At 34.7% G+C, this 22,313-nt stretch overlaps 1 protein-coding gene across 3 annotated transcripts; it reads left to right on the top strand.

The window, feature by feature from the left end:
* Nucleotides 1–1,096: 1,096 nt before the first annotated feature.
* Nucleotides 1,097–21,839, top strand: slc44a2 (solute carrier family 44 member 2). 3 transcript variants are annotated; one of them, XM_058778265.1, is made up of 22 exons: nucleotides 1,097–1,324; nucleotides 10,849–10,897; nucleotides 11,481–11,554; nucleotides 11,658–11,742; nucleotides 11,898–11,982; nucleotides 12,094–12,207; nucleotides 12,447–12,507; nucleotides 12,597–12,723; nucleotides 13,069–13,152; nucleotides 13,451–13,563; nucleotides 13,890–14,021; nucleotides 14,564–14,663; nucleotides 14,897–14,989; nucleotides 15,179–15,263; nucleotides 15,456–15,718; nucleotides 15,825–15,919; nucleotides 16,360–16,463; nucleotides 16,609–16,682; nucleotides 16,765–16,835; nucleotides 16,956–17,044; nucleotides 17,152–17,236; nucleotides 20,182–21,558. In XM_058778265.1, exons 1-22 carry the CDS (start codon nucleotides 1,288–1,290, stop codon nucleotides 20,703–20,705), a joined length of 2,544 nt encoding a protein of 847 aa, XP_058634248.1. In that variant the 5' UTR covers nucleotides 1,097–1,287; the 3' UTR covers nucleotides 20,706–21,558. The 3 variants fall into 3 exon arrangements, with proteins under 3 accessions (XP_058634248.1, XP_058634250.1, XP_058634249.1); XM_058778267.1 differs by lacking the exon at nucleotides 20,182–21,558 and adding an exon at nucleotides 21,700–21,839 and having other exon boundaries at nucleotides 1,098–1,324; XM_058778266.1 differs by lacking the exon at nucleotides 1,097–1,324 and adding an exon at nucleotides 6,102–6,208.
* Nucleotides 21,840–22,313: the final 474 nt, after the last annotated feature.

Here is a 22,313-nt window from a genome sequence, read left to right as displayed (position 1 = left end):
TGGAGTAGCCTACATTTGGAGGACAAAAGTGTAGACTTTATTGTAAATTGTTTACTTTTTCTATACAGCCATATACAGAGGTCTTAAAAATTATGAGAAGTGATATGGCCAAGAAATGGTTTGATTTGATTAATCAGTGGGATTTTGTTTGACCCCCTGAATTGTTTATGGTTGAATGAATGTATTTTAATTTAATTTAATTTAATTTAATTTAATTTAATTTAATTTAATTTAATTTAATTTAATTTAATTTAATTTAATTTAATTTAATTTAATTTAGTTTAGTTTAATTTAATTTAATTTAGTTTTGTTTTGTTTTGTTTTGTTTTATTTTATTTTATTTTATTTTATTTCTTGTAGATGTTTTGTTTCTGTGTTATAGTATGATTAATATGAATGTCTCAGTTGTACTTATGTTAGCCTATAATGTTCTGTTAATGTTGAAATACAAAAAACAAAAAAAATTAAAATATTTATTTATTTTAAATCAAATTTTAAAATGCTCTCAAAGTTTAAACTTAATAATCTTAGATTTTTTTTATTATCTTTATTTCTGTAGTTATATATACAATCTTTAATGTGTTATTATAACGGTTTTGTAAAGGGTCTGGGAGGTGCCTTGTAACAAAGGAGAGATGGTACCAAGAAATTGTCACCTGGTGTGAAACTTGACCCTCTTTATTACATTATTCATGACAATCAGAGAGTATCAGATTTGGTAAGTATTGTTAAAACGTCAATTTAATTAGTATTTCTAGGAACCGTCCTGTTATTCCGCCAAACTGCGTGAATTTGCGCTTTTTCTCACGCCAAAATTCTTTATTAGAAACAAATGTTGCATTCTAACACAATTTATCATTGTCATATAGAATTCATAGTAGCCTACGTTAATCTTTAAAAACTTGTTAATGGTGATACGAATGAGTATTGTATCAATCGTGTGTAGTTTTTGTAATTTTACATCTAGTATGATCCAAACTTTGATTTCTTGTACGCCAAACGCTGGCGATTTTCAGCGAACGAGCGTCTGTGTTTCATTGGCTGCGACGGCTGTCTGTCATTTTTTTCCTGTCCTCTCATTGGTGGGTTCAGCCCTCACGCTCGCTCCTCGGAAAAGCGAAACACGTCGTCATGCATGTACTGTAGAACGCGCTGCTGTTTGCCATTCACTTCCACTGTAGAGCAGCGGAATTACTGATGGCCAATTCCTCACAAGATTAGGCAACGGCGACACTGTTCATTTCGAGATTTAAGTGACTGCCACAAGTGCGCATCCTTTATTTGCAAATGGAGCCGGAGGAGAAAAATCCAGAGTCCAAATATGGTAAGACATTTTCATTTTTAAGGGTTCCTCCTCCTGAAAGTGCTGGGGATGGTCCTCTGAGAGAAACAATGACTAATGCGTGGGGCGTGGGTCTCAGGCATTTTGATGAAGAATAACAGTAATGCAGACTTGCACACTGGTGCTCGACATAAATCATGCGTGAATGTATTGAAGCAATGCATTAGACTGGTGTGTGAGAGAGGATACAGTAGGACGGATGTAATAAAAAAAAAAAAAAACAATAGGCGTGGGCTCAAACACATGGCTGGCATAATTACTCCCAGGTCAATAATTACTGCGATCATCATTATGGTTATTTTATGCGCCCTAATAAGTAAATGTGACTATAACTGCATCTCTCATTGCCTAATATCACACACGCATTATAAATGGAGTTTTCATCAATGTTGCCTGTTAATGTCTGTGTAACAGTAAGACTGAATGTCTATATGGACATTTTTAGTGGACTGCGCCACTTAAAAGTAATACACCTGGAAATATAAAAAGGTTTGTAAAAACGAGTGTATTTTATTAACTAAATGCAATACTTGTTCAAGTTATTCAGAAAAGGCAAATGCTCTACTTTAAAACAAATTTAAATTTTTACGTGATCTTGCATGCTTGAATACTCTGATGTTTACCATAAAACCATAGTAACCACATGTAAAAGCATGAAAGGTTTTCCATTACCATGCTAACAGCAGTGTGGTTTCTATAAAACCAGATTATTATATAGAAACAACAGGTAGCATTTGCTATGAAAAGTAAGTTATTTTAGTTCTGTTATAGTTTGATTAATATTTTGAATTAGTGTTTTATTTTTATATTTCCCATGTTGATATTTATTGTAGTTAAAGTTGTGAGTTCTGTGTTTAAAAAAAAATTATAAAAAAAAATCTATTATATTTATTTCTATATAGAGAGAGAGATATCGTTTTTGCAATGATTTTTAAATATTTTATTTCAGCTAAAAATATCTTTTTAAATTTCAGGTAGAGTTTAATTTAGCCTATTTCAAGGAATGAAAATTATTTTTTAATGGTTTTAATTAACTATAATATCCCTGCAACATTTAGGCCAAAAATAAGTGAATTCCCCTACTTGCCTTTACTTAGTATAAATATAAATTTCCACTAAAATATTATAGTTATTGTAGTTTATGAACCATTTTAAAACTTTTGTCCAAATATTATTGGTAGACAACGCAGTAGACAGAAAATCGAGAAAGAGGATCAAGACCAAGTCCAGTTTTCCCATAACCACCACAGTTCTTTGTGTCAAAGAACTCACACTTATTTAGGGAGTAAAGTAACAAATTTATGTCCTATTTTTCATTCTGACTTTGGAAATAATTAATTTCTACCAGTCGATATAATGTGTAATATTGCTGGGATAATTTATTGCTTCAGTGTGATTTTCATCCAAAGATGATTCTTGCTTAATGACGCTGAAGGTGCAGATTTGATTATCTTGGGTCAGAAAATGAGGCTTGATAATAGGTCTGGTTCAGTGGTCTGCTTCTCAACTCAAAGGGTTAAGGATATTAATACTCCTTGATTGCTTTATCATCTTAAAGATCCACGTTTAAAATTGTCACTCAAAATGAAAAAAGCCTGATGAAGCAATACAACATGCCTAAACTGGATTAAGCTGAGGATTCAGACTTCCTAAAGCCTAGTCTCCCGTTTCTTCTAGAGCCCCAGTCTCATTCCTGAACTTCATTCGAAGTTTTTGCAATTCTGCTTTAGAGAACAAGTTGTAACGTGATTTTTAAAGAGTCTGGGAAGGAGTGACGTATATACTGGCTTTTTGTCATCATCTTCTGGATTGAATTACGGTCTCTTAACCACATGAACACCAGAGATCATTATAGTAAATCTCTGACTAAGACTATGGGAAGTGCCTCCTCATGATGTGTATGTAGAGACTGTAACTTTTCTAAGGCTCGTTCGTGAATGACAATGATACACTTCTATCCAGTTGCCTAGCAATCTCACAACATCGCAATGCCCTTATAACTACAAAGGCATCTCAAATATCCGTGCCCCTTATTGTGTCTGGAGATCACGTGACTTTGCGGGTGGAAAAGGTCAGTTTGAAACAGGGGCCAAAGTGTGTGATTAGAATCAAGCTGTAGGTTGCCTCCTGGACATACGTCTGATCAGATCAAGCTTGAGAATAATGCACGATCTGTAGAAAAGACAGAGCAAACTGATAATACACAACCATGCCTAGCCACGTAAACAACAGCTGTGCACTACAGATTGGCTTTATGAAAATAGCTCAGTTTTTTTGGCACTTAAAATGTCAATCTGATCGCTTGAATTGCAATTTCCCCCCAGATACCCTGATGCTGTTGAGCACTGCTTTTAACAGCACAGATTTCACTGATCTAACTTGCTTTCTAACTTGGTTTATTTGTTGGAAAGTTGGAAGTGGCGTAATACCTCGGTATCGATACTAAATCGATACCATAGGTGACAAATATACAGCCTCAAAAGATAAGTGAATTGAAAACAATTTTATTAAAATAATAATAATAAATACAGATTCATATCTTATATTTTGATGTTGGAGAAAAAAAAAAAAATGTAATACCTGCACAAAAAAATTAAATAAATAAAAAATTAAATGACTGTAAAAAGCACGATTTACTGTTCAGATGCAGGTTTTCACAAAAACAATCAAGTATTATATTAATTAAATAACATATAAATATATTTTACTGCCTTAATTGTTTACATTTTATAACACATCTTCTTGTTGATCCACCAGTTCACATTTACAACTCTGCGTGTTTGCTTAAAAACATGGATTGATTTTCACATTGGCCTTTGACAACAGCAGACTGTACGGGCTGATTGAAAATGGAAAATCATTCTTTTCCAGCAGGTGGCGCTTTGGGAACGGCAGCAGTACACAAAGCCCAACAGACAGACTCCACAAAGCAGTGAAGCAGATGACTTTGAAACGTGCAGCGCTCATATTTATTCAAAGAATGGCGCAATTCTTGTCTTTCAGTCCCCACATTTAACACCTCCTGAAATCATAATTAAGACTTTCTTGTAACATTTAAGATTTTTAAGGACCCGTCAACTTTCCTAATTTTTGAAAATGCCATTGCTTTTCACCCACTGAAAGTTTCATCTGTCTGCCCGCAGCGGGCTGCTCTCTGCTCTCATCACTGCAAGCACGACTGCACCCAAACGGCTCTAGAGCTGACCTTGATCTGCTAGATATAAATTTGATTTACTAGAAATTAGCGTTTGGTATTTATTTAATTATGTCAAAAGCCTTCACGGATTCGGACCGGAGTCCGCTACTGTAAAGACTACAAAAGCTGCGCCAGTTGGAATAGAAGCTAGATATGTAGGTCCGGGTCCAGATGGGACGGCTTCTGGGTCCGGACCCGGACCGCGGTCCGCCTGTTAGTGACCTACGATTTATAGCAACGCTTGCATACAGGTGCAGTAAGGTCAGTTCGTTCACCTTTCTCATCTGTTTTAAATGCAAAGTAATGCCATATTTCACTTCTACTGTTCTCTTTATTTATTAATTTTAGGTGCGTTGATAGAATTTCATCTGTTTGATCGCGTTGTTCTGTTGTCACATTTACCGGTTGCGGAGCAATTTGGGAAGCACTGCCACCTACAGGTGCACTTCGCAACAGCAGCATATGAAATACCAAATTGAGCAAAATTATGATATCGTACCGTTTGAAACATAATATATACCGGTATATTATCCAGTACTGGTATACCGAGCAACCCGACACGATGCCGCAACACACAATGAAAGGCATTTTTCCATGTCAGTGTGACCTTTATAGCCATACTAAAGGCGAAAATGGATAGTTTACCTCAGATCTTGGAAATAAATTAAACTGGAATGTCAACGTGAACCAACAAGTGTGTCACACAGTATGCATTTTTAATCATTTTAAAATGGTTTAATATTTATGATTAATGGTTTAATTGGAATTATTGTAAATATGAATTTCCTAGGAAATTGGATAACTTCTCAAGTTATTTTTACAGCTGGCAAACTCAAGATTTTGATACCTGAGTTTCTGAGTTGAGCAGACCATAACCATTATATATTACTTTGCTTTCTCTTGCAATTACAGTCATGTACAGTATATAAATAATCATTTGATGCATATTCTATGTATTTTTCTATGTAGTGAAAACAACATTTATTTGACTGAAATTTCAGAATCGTCAGCAAGATGACTAGCTAGATCTATTTATGACTATCAATCTTATAAATTATAAATTTTATTCAAAATCCACTAGATGTTGGTTGAATATCTTCAATACATTTAGGCTTCAATAAGATTTCCCTTAGAAATAAGCAAGAATAAACCTGGTGTCCTCGATGAGTTCTATTCTTTTTGCCAACAAAGCACTTGAACACAACAAACTCGTAATTACAAATTCAGAAGCGGTAAATAAGGAAATGTGAAGATAGCATAAGATTATGTACTTGTCCATTTCGTTCTGAGTGCAGTGCGCTCGTGGAAAGAGCCCGTAAATATGCTCTTCTGATTGGCTGTGATTCTGTTAGATTTTTTTAACACATCTGGTTAGTGCGTCATAAAATAAAAACTATTAAAAACAACACCATTTTAGTTATAAAAAATAGATGGATAAAAAAGCTCTCTCGCCATAGTATGATATGTAAATATACTACACATTTAAGGTCACGGAAGTGCATCTTCTAAGAATAACAGTCAAGACGTATTACTGAGGATGTGAACCATGATGTTTCCTGTTTTAAAACGTCGGAAGTGGTGTACAGTCTTGTCTGTCGATAACCGTAAACATTAAGAAATATACTGAAAAGACAGTCAAATGGGAAGTGGTTCATATTATGGGAAACAAGGTTTGTTCTTTCAATTTTTTCATCAGTATGGCATTTTCAGAGTATTGAGAAGATATGCTTAATATGCTTACTTTTAAATGCAGCCCTGGTGTCACAGAACTAGAGTTGTCACAGAACTAGAGATGTAGACCATAAATTGTTACTATTTGTATTACTACTACTAATTTATTTTGTTGTAAGAGAACTGCTTAACTTCGCGTAGCTTGAATACCACATGAATAGGTTATTAGACAGTGTGCGTCAGGTTAGCAGGATGTGAAGAGCGTCAGTGAGAGATGCTGGACAGTGCTGTTTGCAAAGCTTGGGTCATTAGGGAGCTGTTTGTGGATGGCTAAGAGCGTCTGGTTCACTGATGATTGCTCTAAATGGATGGCACCTCAATAAAATAAACTGTCAATAGCGCACACACATACACACACACACACACACACACACACTGCATGCTTATTACGAGCCAAGGCCTGCATTGGTTACTAGTGTAGTGTAGTCAAGTCTCAAAGGGCTTCAGGGCGGCAACAAAAATGCATCTCAGGGCCAATAACAGAAAACACTAACAAAAATATATTCAGTGTATTTTTTTCTCTTTTGCAACTTACAAATCTCAAACATATACAGAAACATATAATGTAGCCCCCAAAATACACTGTTGTTTAAAGGTTTGTGATCAATAAGATTTTTGTTGTTGACATTTATAATTTTATAAGAAATCTTTATTTCAAATAAATGCTTGTTATTTGTACTTTCTATTAATGAAGATTATATAAATTATTAAGCAGCACAACTGTTTTCTATGGAAGCCCGTTTCCGCCACTGAATAAAAAAATAAAAAAGGTTATTGCGACTTTTTCTCAGAATTCTGACTTCTTTTCTCAGAATTGTGAGATATAAACTCATAATTCTGACTTTTTCTCAGAATTCTGAGATATAAAGTCGCAATTCTGAGATATAAAGTCGCAATTCTGAGATATAAACTCGCAATTCTGACTTTTTTTCTCAGAATTCTGAGATATAAAGTCGCAATTCTGAGATATAAAGTCGCAATTCTGAGATATAAAGTCGCAATTCTGAGATATAAACTCGCAATTCTGAGATATAAACTCGCAATTGCGACTTTTTATCTCGCAATTCTGACTTTTTTTCTCGCAATTGCGAGTTTATATCTCACAACTCTGACTTTCTCTCACAATAGGAAACTCCGTGTAAGGCTTTGCAGTGCTTTGTTCAATTTGCACTATCAAAATGAACTAGATAAATGCTGCGTCCGAATATGATTGTTGAACAAACATACAAATGACTAATTATTCTCCATTTCCGTGTTCTGCGCTCGCGGTTGGACAGTACCATTACCGCCGGGCAGGGTGCGGGAGGGGGGACGGCACGCACAGCTTTCAGACACAATATTCTTCATTTCTTTATATTTCTGCGTTTGAGGCAGCTTCTATCGCGTTATTTTAACAACAGCTGTCAAGTAAAGAGCGTATTATTGTAACATGAGTGTGAATGAATGCACGCAGGTGGATTTCCTTCACTCTCGCATAAAACGCGCTTTCATCTCTGTTCTTGCTCTAGAATTATCTTATCTCCTGTATTTAATGTTGTAAGATATCGACCAAGCAAGGCATCTCCGATGAAAATTGTAAATAAATTAAGGATTCATTATTTATTAGTTAGTAGCCTATTAGTTATTATTTTAAGTTTTTTTTTTTTTAATTTTATTATTTTTATTTAGTCAATTATATATGAAGGGTTCAGATGCAAAAGCCTCTAAGTGCTATCTGAAATTTTCTTCTAAAATGAGAGCATTTTTCTCAGGTACAGCTTCTTTTCATTGTCATTAAAGTGAAATAACTGAACATAAACATAGGAGCCTGAGAAAAATGCTCATTTTAGAAGAAAAATTCAGATAACACTTCATATATAATTGACTAAATAATTAAAAAATACTTAAAATAATAACTAATAAAGAATCATAATTTATTTACAATTTTCATTGGGGATGTCTTGGCAGTCGATATCTTACAACATTAAATACAGGAGATAAGATAATTCTAGAGCAAGAACAGAGATGAAAGCGCGTTTTATGCGAGAGTGAAGGAAATCCACCTGCGTGCATTCATATACTCACTCATGTTACAATAATACGCTCTTTACTTGACAGCTGTTGTTAAAATAACGCGATAGAAGCTGCCTCAAACTCAGAAATATAAAGAAATGAAGAATATTGTGTCTGAAAGCTGTGCGTGCGTCCCCCTCCCGCACACTGCCCGGCGGTAATGGTACTGTCCAACCGCGGCGCAGAACACGGAAATGGAGAATAATTAGTCATTTGTATGTTTGTTCAACAATCATATTCGGACGCAGCATTTATCTAGTTCATTTTGATAGTGCAAATTGAACAAAGCACTTTCCTATTGTGAGAGAAAGTCAGAGTTGTGAGATATAAACTTCGCAATTGCGAGAAAAAAGTCAGAATTGTGAGTTTATATCTCAGAATTGCGGTTTATATCTCAGAATTGCGGTTTATATCTCAGAATTCTGAGAAAAAGTCAGAATTGCGAGATAAAAAGTCGCAATTGCGGTTTATATCTCAGAATTGCGAGTTTATATCTCAGAATTGCAGTTTATATCTCAGAATTGCGACTTTATATCTCAAATTCTGAGGAAAAAGTCAGAATTGCGAGTTTATATCTTAGAATTGCGAGTTTATATCTCAGAATTGCGAGTTTATATCTCAGAATTCTGAGGAAAAAGTCAAGTGCGAGTTTATATCTCAAATTGCGACTTTATATCTCAGAATTGAGTTTATATCTCAGAATTCTGAGGAAAAAGTCAGAATTGCAGTTTATATCTCAGAATTGCGAGTTTATATCTCAGAATTGCGACTTTATATCTCAGAATTGCGAGTTTATATCTCAGAATTCTGAGGAAAAAGTCAGAATTGCAGTTTATATCTCAGAATTGCGAGTTTATATCTCAGAATTGCGACTTTATATCTCAGAATTCTGAGAAAAAGTCAGAATTGCGAGTTTATATCTCAGAATTGCGAGTTTATATCTCAGAATTGCGACTTTATATCTCAGAATTCTGAGAAAAAGTCAGAATTCTGAGATAAAAAGTCGCAATAACCTTTTTATTTTTTATTCAGTGGCGGAAACGGGCTTCCATAGTTTTCAACATTAATTGATAATAGTACTTTTTCTTGGTTTCTGAAGGATCATGTGACACTAAAATGAAATGAAATATAAAATAAAATATAAGAATTAAATGAATAAATATACAAAAATAAATACACATTTTAAAATATACTTATTTTAAATAGAAATGTTATTTTACATTCTTATAATATTTCAAAATATGACTGTAATTGATCAAAATAAATGCAACCTTGTTTAGCAGACTTCTTTCAAATGGGAATGTAACAAAATATCAAACAAAGTGGCATTTATTATAGAGAAATATGGAAAACAAAACACCTTTCAAGCAAAACATTTAAAATATTGAAACCATTGTTTAAAAGAGACAAAAAGTATTTGGACACTTCTATAATCATTTGAAAAGCACAAATATTACTTTTGCACTATTATATGTTTGTCCCCTGGTTTGATATTTGCTCAAGAGTACATTTTTAAGTACAAAAGTGTTCAGATACTGTTTTGGACAATGTATAAGCAAATAAGTAAATTCCTTAAAGCAATCCAACAAAAAGGAAAACTATAAATAAATCATTTGAATTGTTTGGAGCAGAAAACGGCCTTGAATACATGAATTCCATAACATTTACTTCAGCCACTACAGGATTCACTTCCTCGGCCCAACCTGCTTCCCTAAATAGACACTGCAGCTTTGCCAAATTCACACTTGGCCGAGTTTAGTGAAAGTGAGGCCTTGCACACATGACTGAAAACATCACAAACACATGCCAAGTATTCAGCTCGGTTAGACAAATACGCCACAGCATCATCTAAACATGCCTGATAATTCAGCTTTCTAGCTAACGCTCGTCTCATGTAGGACCGAAGGATGTGTGAAGACTGAGTGATGTGACATGTAAATACTTTCAAACATGCCAGTTGCAGTTTCAAAATACTCTTATACCCAGTCTAATTTAGTAGCAAACAAAGCAGAACTAGCTTCATCTACTTAGCGTTTCACTTGAGACAATCAGAAAGAAGTCATGCCCTATAAAACCCGCTGCTTGATTTTGTATGGTAGCACAGCTTCCTCATCACAACAGGAGCCAGCCTGAATTGTTATCAATTTGGCATCAATAGCTTTGAGCAAAAGGAGACAAAAAGAGAAAATGTGTGCCTACTCTGTGGCTGGGTGGTAAGGCAGTGGTGATGGTAGAAATGGGTCAGTAGAAATTGCCGTGGTAGATATATTTGTGCTATTATCTGTTGACAGGACTACATGAGATAGTGCTGAAACATGGTGTAATACAAAATACAGAGCAAAGATAAATTCACTGTATTAATCTAAAGATGGCAACAAGTTTTGTTTTTTTTCCACAGAATTTTCTGCTAAAATAACTATATTTTGAGGTATTAGATACTGTATAAATAGAAATAAAGTTATTAAATTGTTTTCTGGACATGCCCACAAATTATGTAAATAAATACACAATTTCAATGTCTTCACAGGTGAGCCAAGGAAATTTGACCCCACATTTAAAGGGCCAATTTATAACAGGTGAGAAAACCTTTATAAGCCATATCTAATGTTTAGAAACTCACATATACATATCTGAGATCAGTGTTATTTTAATGTCATTTATTATACTATATGTTTTATATATATATATATAATTTATTTATTTATTTATTTTTTAAATTAGATTTTATTTTGGTATTTTCTGTTTTCACTTTAATTTTAAAGTTTTAGTATTTTTTTGTATTTTTGCCATTTATATTTTTATATTGTTTCTTTTTACTTTAATTTTAGTTTATTCAGTTTCACTTATTTTAGTAGTTCAACTTAATTGAAAATGAGAAGTGTTGCAAGTAGCTGAAATAAAAAGTTTATATATATATATATATATATATATATATAATTTATTTATTTATTTTATTTAATGTAATGTCAAATTTATTTTATTTCAAGTAATGACTTTTATGTTTTTTTATGAAAAAGTTTTAATTAACAATAAGAACCCTGTCTGAGACATGTAATTGCAATGATTTATTTTAACTTTTATTTTAACATTGATCTCATAAACATCCATATCAAGATTTATGTTGTAGCACTGAGTGTGTGTGCTTGTCTTGGTGAACAGGGGCTGCACCGACATTCTCTGTTGTATCCTGTTCATCTTGGCCTTGCTGTGCTACTTTGCAGTTGGGATTCTGGGTAAATTTCAGTCTATTTATTTTCACATTTTTATACATAGTGCTGCTATATGTAGATGGGCAGAAAGCATTAAACCATGTCCATTCTGTATCTTTTGTTACAGCATGGTCTCAGGGTGACCCTCGGAAAGTGATTTATCCGACAGACAGTAAGGGTCAGTTTTGTGGACAGGTCGGCTCCCAAATTGAGTGAGTAAAGCTGTTTCTTTGAAAACTCACCGAGACGTGTTTCGCTTTGCCTTCACAATATAGTTCTGTGGATAAATTGTTCAATAGGTTCTTACTCAGATGTATCTCAGACATGACTGTTAATTTTTCCTGGCTTAATCTGTCTGAATAATCAGGAAGAAGCCCCTGCTGTTCTACTTCAACATCATGAAGTGTGCCAGTCCTCTGGTCCTGCTGGAGTTTCAGTGTCCCACCACTCAGGTTTGGCACAGTTTCGGTTAACCTCTTTTTCAGTATTTTATGTATCTATAAAGTTTGTCACACTCATTTGCAATACAGAACGTTACAGTTGTTTTTATGTTCATTTGACAGATCTGTGTGGAGAGATGTCCTGATAAATTTATGACTTTAGTGAAAGCTTTACAAAATGAAGATGATAGGGAATACTACAAGCAATTCTGCAAGGAGGGAGTTGACATGACCAGGGTGAGTTCTGGATAGGAAAGAAAACATTTTTAAGATATCATGATAAAAATGATTACAGTAGATAACATTTTGACCATACTGCCCACCCCTAGTTTTAGTACAGTGGTTTAAGGTTTAGGATAGCAACCATGAAAAGAAACATTTGAACAGCAGCTGAGATAACACATAAATTTCCATGTCCTTGAGCAACATGCTTAATCTGAAGTTGATTCACAGAAAAATGTCCTTCTGTTTTCCAGAAAGCTCCTGAAATCCTAAAGGATGGCTTGTGCCCTTCAATACTCACACCTAGCAAGAATTGTAAGCCTTTAAATCTTACAAAACATGTTTGTTTCATCACATAAATTACAGTTCTGTTGCATTAAAACGATGAACTTCATGTGTTTCAGTCACACGGAGATGCTTGCCCGCTCTAGAGACCTTGAAAGGTGGTCTAGTTGTGATTGGCAACAAAACTACGTTCACAGATGATAAAGGACAAAATATAAATGCAACAGATCTCCTTGAAGCCTCAAAGTTAGTAATATTATTATTGTTTGTATTAGATTATACTTTAATATAATCAATGCTTTTTTAGTGTAATTAAGATACTATTCGAATTTTTACTAATAGTTTGAATTAGTTTTTATTTTTACATATATTTTCTGTTTTCATTTTTATATTTTATATATGTCTGTTTACTTTTTAATCATTCTTATTAATTTAAACTAGCTTAACTTGGCCACTTGCTGAAATAATAAAGATTGTTTAATTTCAAGTAACGATAATATAATCATATAATATAATGTGATATGTGTTATATGGTTACATTGAAATATAATCATATTGATTATAATTAATGCATATTCGTATTTTTTGCAGGAAATCCAATGTTGTGATTGAGGGCCGGGCGGTAGCCATGAGGATCTTTGAGGACTATACTCAGTCCTGGCACTGGATACTCCTGTAAGCATGTGACATTCTAGGTTCATTTTATTTCCTCTCCATTCAGTGTTTGGTTATGGCAGTCAGATTTAAGGTTATTGCACACTGAATCCGAAATTTTCGTATGCGTTTTTTTTTCTTTTTTCGTATTCGTCATCCTTTCCTATCAAAATGCGAAAACGCAGAAAATCAAACCTGATCAAAAATTTTTATGATGGACGAAAGTTTCAGAGGCAGTATGTAAACATGATTGACACAACGTGAGGTCGTATTTATTTTTTAACGTGCATTGATCAAATCTTTGTGCGCTCTTTTTCAGTGGCTTGGTGATCGCCATGCTGGTCAGTCTGATCTTTATTCTCCTCTTGCGCTGTCTGGCTGGAGTCATGATCTGGGTTATGATCATCATGGTGGTCATTGTTATTGGATACGGTAAGGGTTCTTGTCTTGTCTACAGCTCTCAAATAACATTATGTTTCTCGTACATGTTTATCCTAATTACTTTTTCTGTTTAACCTTAACGCATTTATAGTAATACTCTAAAATCAAGAGAAAATTTTAGCTTTAAGAAGCTGAAGCCTGCGCCTGGGTGTTTTATTTATTATAACGCTAATTATCATCACTGATGATTTTCTCTAGATTTCCATTACTGTATTGTAGTAATGTCATATTTTACTGTATTACAGAAAATAGTGCAATATTACGAAGAATTTGTAGATATTTAATTTAGGTTTATCTCCTCTCCTCATTCTCTTCAGGTATTTTCCATTGTTACATGCAGTACGCCAGTCTGAAAGGACAAGCTGGTTCTGATGTCACTATCAAGGATCTGGGTCTACAGACAGACTTTTCTGTGTACTTACAGATTCAGCAGACCTGGCTTGCCTTCAGTGAGTTTTCATATCAGTTATGTCAGTTATATGCAATAAAAAAATTAACGCATTACCATTTAAAAGATAAATTAGATTTTTTTTAAATGTTTTTGTAATAAGGCTGCATGTATTTGATCAAAACTACATTAAAAACAGTAATATTCTGAAATATTATTACAATTTAAAATAATTGTTTACTATTTTAATACATATTAAAATTTAATTTATTCCAGTAATGGCAAAACATAATTTTTCAGCATCAGCATCATTACTCCAGTCTTCAGTGTCACATGATCCTTTAGAAATCATTATTTTTCACTTTTGATTAATTTTATGCATCCTTGCAAAAATAAATATATTAATTTCTTTTTAAAAATATTACTGGCCCCAAACTTTTGAATGCTAGTGTATACATACATATTCATTACATAAATAAAAATGTAACATTAAATTTTTCTTCAAGTAGTGATCAATTTGTACACAATATGTACCTGTTTTCTTTGTCACCTTTAATTTTCATTACGTTCTACTGTGTCCTGTCCTCCTTTATTGCCACACAGTGATTATCCTGTGTATTGTGGAAGTGGTCATCATCCTTCTCCTCATCTTCCTCAGGAAGAGGCTCCTCATTGCTATTGCTCTCATCAAAGAGGCCAGCAAGTCAGTCTACTTTCTTACTGTAGAGCAAACTGTGTTTTTAGACGTGTTGCTGGCGTTGTTTGGTCTCATATTCCAAATTACTGCTTTCTTTAGGTACTCTAATAGCATTAGCAGTTAAACAGCAGCATTGTCCTCAGTGTGAAGGATTAACTCTGGCTTAAAGTTATGAAATAATAATTAGGTTAACTGGGAGTGTCAGACAGGAAGTCCTAACAACCACATCTATTTTTCAGGGCCATCGGTCATGTGATGTCATCACTGTTCTACCCACTGCTGACCTTTGCCCTACTGTCTTTAGTCATCGCATACTGGGCCATCACCGCCGTGTATCCTAAAGAAAATAATGCAATCACACTTTATAAAAAATAGACATAGGCATCACTAATTTCAGTTGGTCACTGCTGGTATTTCACTGTTTCATTCCCTTAAACACTGTCGTTTGAGAATGCTGATAAAATGTGAATATAATGTGAATTAGGTTTCACGGAAACATGATATCCTTAATTATTTATTAGGTTTTTGTCAACCTCCAATGAGCCAATATACAAGGTTATCAATACAACCGAATGCATGTATTCCAGAGACACCTGCAACCCTGAGGTTAGTGTCTTTTTATGCTCATTTTGCATAAAATCTCTCCACATAAACATCATGTTGGCTATTTATTGGCAGTTTTATTGAATTATGCTGAACAGTAGTGTATGTCTGTCTTGCTATAGGATATTTTGCAGAACAATGCTTGATAAAATGCATACATTTCATAAAGTTGCATTGATTTGATTCTCTCCACAGACTTTCAACAGCTCAAATATCACCACTGAATGTCCTGATGCTGAGTGTCTGTTTGCGTTTTATGGAGGAGAGACGTTATACCACAAGTACCTGATTCTGTTCCAGTTCTATAATTTATTCCTCTTCTTCTGGTGTGCCAACTTCGTGACAGCATTGGGCCAGGTCACACTTGCAGGGGCCTTTGCATCCTACTACTGGGCATTCAAAAAGCCTGACGACATCCCAGCTTTCCCTATCTTCAACTCTTTGGGACGGGCCCTTAGGTGCGTGACGAGAGAAATAGTTGCCAGTTTTTAGCACATTTTGCTAAAATCCTTCTTGTAAAACATTACATTTTTGTATGCTCTATATCGCACACTTATTTTCCAGGTATCACACTGGCACTCTGGCATTTGGTTCCCTCATTCTTGCCATTGTTCAGATCATCAGGGTCATATTGGAGTATCTGGATCAGAAGCTGAAAGGTCTCGCCACTTCAATGTTTTCATTCTTCTTTAGTAGATGTGCTTTTAGACCCCTTCAACTTTTAACACAATGTTTGCATTTTGAGCAAACATTGGTCTTTCTTACCCTCATGTTGATCACAACCAGTATGATTTTCTTCCATGGTGCATCAAGGAGATGTTTTGAAGGTTGAAGAATAAAAGCATATAGTGACAGAAGCTTTCAAGCTCAGAAAAGCATAATAAAACAATGCTGAAAAATGTATTGTGATTTATTGTGGTTAGGAAAAAGCAAGAGCTAATGAGGTTGGGCATCAGTTTTTTTCTTTTTGCTGCTTGCAAGCCACTAGTCAATTTACGGTTTTGTTGTTCAAAAAAGAGCGACTTGGAAAATGACATTTTGTGTTTCACTTGAAGAAAGTGAAATTATATGCATTTGAATCTTGATTTACTTCCTCCAGGTGCCCAGAATAAATGTGCAAAATTCCTACTCAGCTGCCTAAAGTGCTGCTTCTGGTGTCTGGAGAAATTCATCAAGTTTCTGAACAGAAACGCCTATATTATGGTACATATTCATTTCCCCTTTGCTAATTTTTTGACCTTTTGTGGATTGTTTCTGGCTAGGGAGCATCAGTAGTACAAATTGCAAATTATGTTGTAAGTGCTCAAAAACATATTTGCTGAAACCAATTTGGCATATTGTTTTTCAGGTGGCGATATATGGTAAAAATTTCTGTACGTCTGCCAAGGATGCATTCTTTCTCCTGATGAGGAACATTATCCGGTGAGTGTTAAATGAATCGAAATCTTTTAGACAGTGTTTTGTGTGAATAAACACAATAAGTCCAAATTTTATTGTTTTCTAGTGTGACTGTTCTTGACAAAGTGACAGACTTCCTCTTATTTTTGGGCAAACTCCTCATTGTTGGAATTGTGGGTGAGTGTTTGGTCAGATATCACGTGAATCCAGAGATTATTTGAGTGGAACTGACTACTCACATTCCAGTACACCAATGGAAAACAGCACACACTAACTGTTTCTTCTTCCTCTTTTCAGGAATTTGTTCTTTCTTCTTTTTCACGGGCAAGATTAAAATAGTGGAGGACGCTGCTCCATCTCTTAATTATTACTGGGTGCCTATACTGGTGAGCGAGCTTGAGTTTTATCAATCCAGCAATACCAGATTTTCAATTTGCAAGATCAAAATTTCCATTTTCCAGGTTGTAATAACCTCCTCTCCCTTCATTTACAGACTGTGGTGTTTGGCGCCTATCTAATTGCTCATGGCTTTTTTAGTGTATATGCCATGTGTGTGGACACACTCTTCCTCTGTTTCTGTAAGTGTGAAGCAGCTTTATTTATTTCAGGAGATAATACGTAATGAAGGAAAAAACATAAGTTGTCAATTTGTTGGTTGAGTAACAAAACAACAGTTCTGATAATAGCAGCTGTTGTGTTAGATTTTTATTGGGTGTTCACAGATGTTCAACTTTTATTGCTCAACTTCAACAGCTAAGCACATATGCAGCACTCAAACAGCCTTCTTTCCTTTCCTTTAAATGTTGTTCTTTTCTGTAATGCAATAGAGAGCAACAGTGACCTCTGGATTCCACATTCATTTTCTCTATATTCTTAAAAAAAAAAAAAATTAATAGAGTTCCAAACCTTGAAGCACACCAACCAGCTCTGAGACACATTGCAGTATTACAAACAAAGTAAATACATATTCAGTCTTATGCTTTTTTCAGTTTGTGTATGAGGGAATGAACTATTCATCCAATGAAGCTTTGTGAAAGATGGCAATTGATTCAGAAAAGACAGTATAATATGAAATTATAAAATACCACAAATCCAGTCATATGTATTACGGGTATATTTGTAGCAATAGCCAACAATACATTGTATGGGTCAAAATTATCGATTTTTCTTTTATGCAAAAATCATTTAGGATATTAAGTAAAGATCATGTTCCATTAAGATATTTTGTAAATTTCCTACCATAAATATATCAAATCTTAATTTTTGATTAGTAATATGTGTTGCTAAGAACTTAATTGACAAATTTAAAGGCGATTTTCTCAACATTTTGATTTTTCTGGACCCTCAAGATTCCAGATTTTCAAATAGGGTAAACGTACCTATTAAGCTCACCAAAATCTACACTGAGGCATTTTTAGTGCACAGGATATTAGTTTCGGTACAAAAAGTTATGTCAAAATAAAATATTAATCTCTCACATAAACATATTTAGTTTTATTGTAAGATATACATCATTAAATGCAAAAAGTCTGGTTGTGCTTAATGGGTACATCTTTAAGCACACCCCTGTTCCCATTAAGCTCACATCATGTTTTATTAAAATCTTGTTTATTTTAAACAACCTTTTTAAAGAATAATTGAAAAATGATTTATTTGAAGGTACAAAGTCAATCACAAGAAAAGAAAAAAAACACTAAAATCAAGCAACAAGGCATTCAATTTGATCAGTTATATATTCATATTGAAGTGTAATTTAATTTAAGCACATCTCAACTTCTATACTAGTCCACCTTCAGCGAAGTAACACATATTCAAAAAAACTAAAATTTACAAAGTCAGTAAGTGTATGAAGCCTAGTGTTTTAAAAATCTGTTCACATTTTAAAAGTCATGTAGCGCATTCCAACCTTTGGTCGCTTTTTTTCTGGACAGATATGACAGGTTGCTCCTTCTTTGAATGGACGACATGCCTCTTTCATCTTAGGGCATAAACTATAGCTATGCTCAATTTTGCCATCTTAAAGCTGTTAAAATAAGTTATTAATCATTTTATAACGATGAACTTAAAGTGACGATCATCAGTTAATACTGCATGTAAAGTCTGTTTATGGAGTATTTACATAGATGTTCAATGTGGAAGAGCTTAAAGAGAGCACACTGAGCTTAATTGGAGCAGCAACAATTTTAAATACATTTCATGTAATAAAATGACAAGATTTTGCTAAATAAATAATCTAGGTCATGTATTAAGTTCACACATTTTAATATGAACAACTATTATTAACAATATCTATGAAATTTTAAGCTCACCTTACAATAATATGAAATCTTCAAAAATTACAGCAGTTTAAAATCACAGACCAGCAATAAACTGTCAATTTATGATATTATGGATGTAAAAGTAAAAGCCAGTGATGCCTGTGAAGTAATATGTTAGCGTAGCACACAATCTTATACAGCTAGTCAGCTAACAGTGTTCTGCAGCATCTGCGCTGTGTTGCTAAAACTATCTTTTGGATCTAATGTAATTATTTCCCACATCCAAGTTCCAGGTTATAATATGCAAAAGTCTGAATGGTAATCTCTTAATTTTACAGTAAGTAGTGAAACTTGCCCAAAATAAAGGCTTAAACAAAAAATGCACATTTAAGGGGCTCCTCTTTTGGTGAAAGTTTTCAGACAGCTTTCAAAATGGCTGCCAGTGTGAACACACGTCTCAGTGTGAAATGGTCTGATTGACTTGAAATTACAGGAGGTATATAGTAACACACACATCAATTGGTTAAGACATCAAGTAGGATAATAAATAATTTTTTCTTTTGATAATCTGAGTTCAAAAATGGAAGTGTGCTTAATGGGTACGTTTACCCTAGTTGTATCTCGGCCAAATATTATCCTATCCTTACAAACCATACATCAATGGAAAGCTTATTTATTCAATCTCAATTTCAAAAAAATTTGACATATAGGTCACATATATGTTATATACCAGATCATATATACCATACATACAAGTTATATCATACCATGATATAACCATATCATGAGTGTAGAGAAAACCGATTTTGTCATCCACACTGATTCATAGGAGTGGGCAATCACTGCTCATTCCCATTTCCATGGTAACAGCGGCTTCTCTGATTGGTGGAGCTTTTTTCAGGACGTAGGTTATGTAATTCTCAATTGGCTATTAAACACGTTTCTTTGAAATCATATTTATGGCTTCTACAGAAGCACATATCATTGTTTCCTCAGAGCTCATGGTTTGTCTTTGAGACGTTTCTGTATGGAGAAAATGACTGGGATTTCACTTGTGAGACTCACTGTTGACATATCTGCATATCACAAATGCTTACCGGGGCTTTTGGCTTGCTTCATGTCTAACCATTTCCTTCTTTCTCTCTCTTTTTCTCTCTTCAACATGATTTTGTCCAATCATATCCTAATGCTCCTTTCTGCTACGTGCTTTGTCAAAACACTAACATTTCAAAATAACAATCACACGCAAACAAAAAAAACTCAAGGCGAAGATCTGGAGAGAAATGACGGTTCCTCCGACAAACCGTTTTTCATGTCCCCCGAGCTGCACCAGATTTTGTCAATTGAAAAAAACTCAGAGGAGACGGACCGTGTCGAGGTACCCGTCATACAGGTGCAAGCCGAGGAGGAAATCCCGCTGCAGGAGAATGGAGAGGTGCAGCTTAAAGAGCAGGGCGTCCTAAAGCAGGAGCAGGAAGAAGAGACACCACTAAACCAGGAGACGTACGTTGAAGAGCCGCCCCAAGAAACACAACCTCCAGAGGCACCCGCAGCCGACGAGGAGAAACCCGAAGAGCAGGTTACAACCCAAGAGCCTGAACCTCCACAAGTGACCCCACAACAAAATGGCCCCCAAGAGGTGGACGCTGAGGACAAGGAGGAGCAGGTGGCCCAACCTCAAGCAGAACCACCACAGGCCGAGAACCAACCAGAACAGGAACCAGAGGAACCGAAGCCTCAAGAAAACGGACCTCAAGAGAGCGAGACCCTGCTCACCCCTCAGGAGTAGCTGGACAACGGAAAGTGGAGTTGTGAAACGTTTCAGAGAAGCCTACTGATTTGGGAACTGGTGCACTTTGGTGGCTTTGATAAGCCATTAGTATACATTGGAAAGTACCTCCTTCATTTGCGTCATAATGTTTACTCAATCAATCAATTTTGAGAACTGCCTCTTAATCAATAATCACTGGTCATAATGAATGGCATGACACAAAATTGGACAGAAACAGGCTTGTACTCGAAGTATGAGCTGTTTGAATGACAATTGATTATGTGGACCTAAACCCCATTAGATATGCCTACATAGCACTTGTAGAATGTGACTGTGTTTGTGTTTTATGTAGAACGTTTTAATGTAAGGACATATAAAAGTGTAATGTAGGTGCTTGACTTGTGCCTAAATATCGTTACTTATCAATGTCTTAATCATATTGAAGAATGCAAAAAGATTTTGCAGCATCGCTATGTTTACAGCAACAACAACAACAAAAAATCTGTTTACAGTGATACCAGCCAAGACCAAACAATGTCATTTTGTAAGAATTTGTGCAAATGTATTTGAAAATTTTGTTAATTTTATGCCTAATGTGATAATTTTATGGTGCAGATGAACAAAACATTTAAAAATGCCACCGAAAGCAAGTCAACTTAAAAACGAAACAAAAAATGTAACGACACCCTTCTATTTTGGTCTGCTGTGCCAGGTTATTGTATTGACAGATTGCAACCTTTTCAATGCCTGATATTTGTCGCTGTTTGCCACTCTGTTGCCTCTTTTTCTACCTCTGTGCTTCACTTTTCTCAATCTTTGCATGCTGGTAATGTGATCTCCCAGTGCTTTAATAAATCAAACTATCTCTTTGTTGAGATCTCAAGCCTTTTTTTTTTTTGCTTTCAAGGCGCTGCAACTATTGATGCCATTTATACTTTTTGGCACATGTTTCATATTAAGTTCATGCTATTTTTTTTTTTTTTTCCCGTCTCAACCTAAATTATTCCAACAGTGGAGGATCTGGAACGCAATGATGGCACAGCGGACAGACCATACTTCATGCCAGAGAGACTGCTGTCCATCCTCAAGAAGTCCAATGACGGGGTGAAAACAGTGGACGAAGGAAAGATTTGAGAAAAATAGAGAGATTTGCCATACTTGCACTGATTTTATAGCTCAGGCACCAGTGAGTAATACCAGTCATTACAGCCAGAAGTGTTGCATATTTGTTACTTTTGTTTTTGCTTATTACATGGGATTGTATTTGTATATATTATGCTTTATTAGACTAAGCACAACTGTCTTAATATGTTTTTTTAGTTTCCTTTGAATATCGGTTACTGAATTACTTTAAATGCATTAGGCCTACTCTCGTGATGACAGTGTTAATGATAACAATTTTTATACCTAACAAAGTTTGAATATAATGAAATCTCATTTTGATATGTTTCTGCAGTGTTTTTCAGTGCGTCCGTTGGACGTAGCCATTTTTGTGTTCCTACATGTATTGTTTGTTGCGGAGTGTAAATTAATTCTATGATGTGAAATGGGGAGAACTAATAAATATTAATTAGGCCATGAACGTAATGTCGTATTATTTTCCGGGCGTAAAGGTACGTAACTTAA

Source organism: Onychostoma macrolepis, chromosome 06 (genome assembly GCF_012432095.1).
Source record: "Onychostoma macrolepis isolate SWU-2019 chromosome 06, ASM1243209v1, whole genome shotgun sequence".
NCBI classification, from domain to species: Eukaryota; Metazoa; Chordata; class Actinopteri; order Cypriniformes; family Cyprinidae; genus Onychostoma; species Onychostoma macrolepis.
Note: the sequence above shows the minus strand (reverse complement) of the source record. Positions and strands in the feature narration are given on the sequence as shown.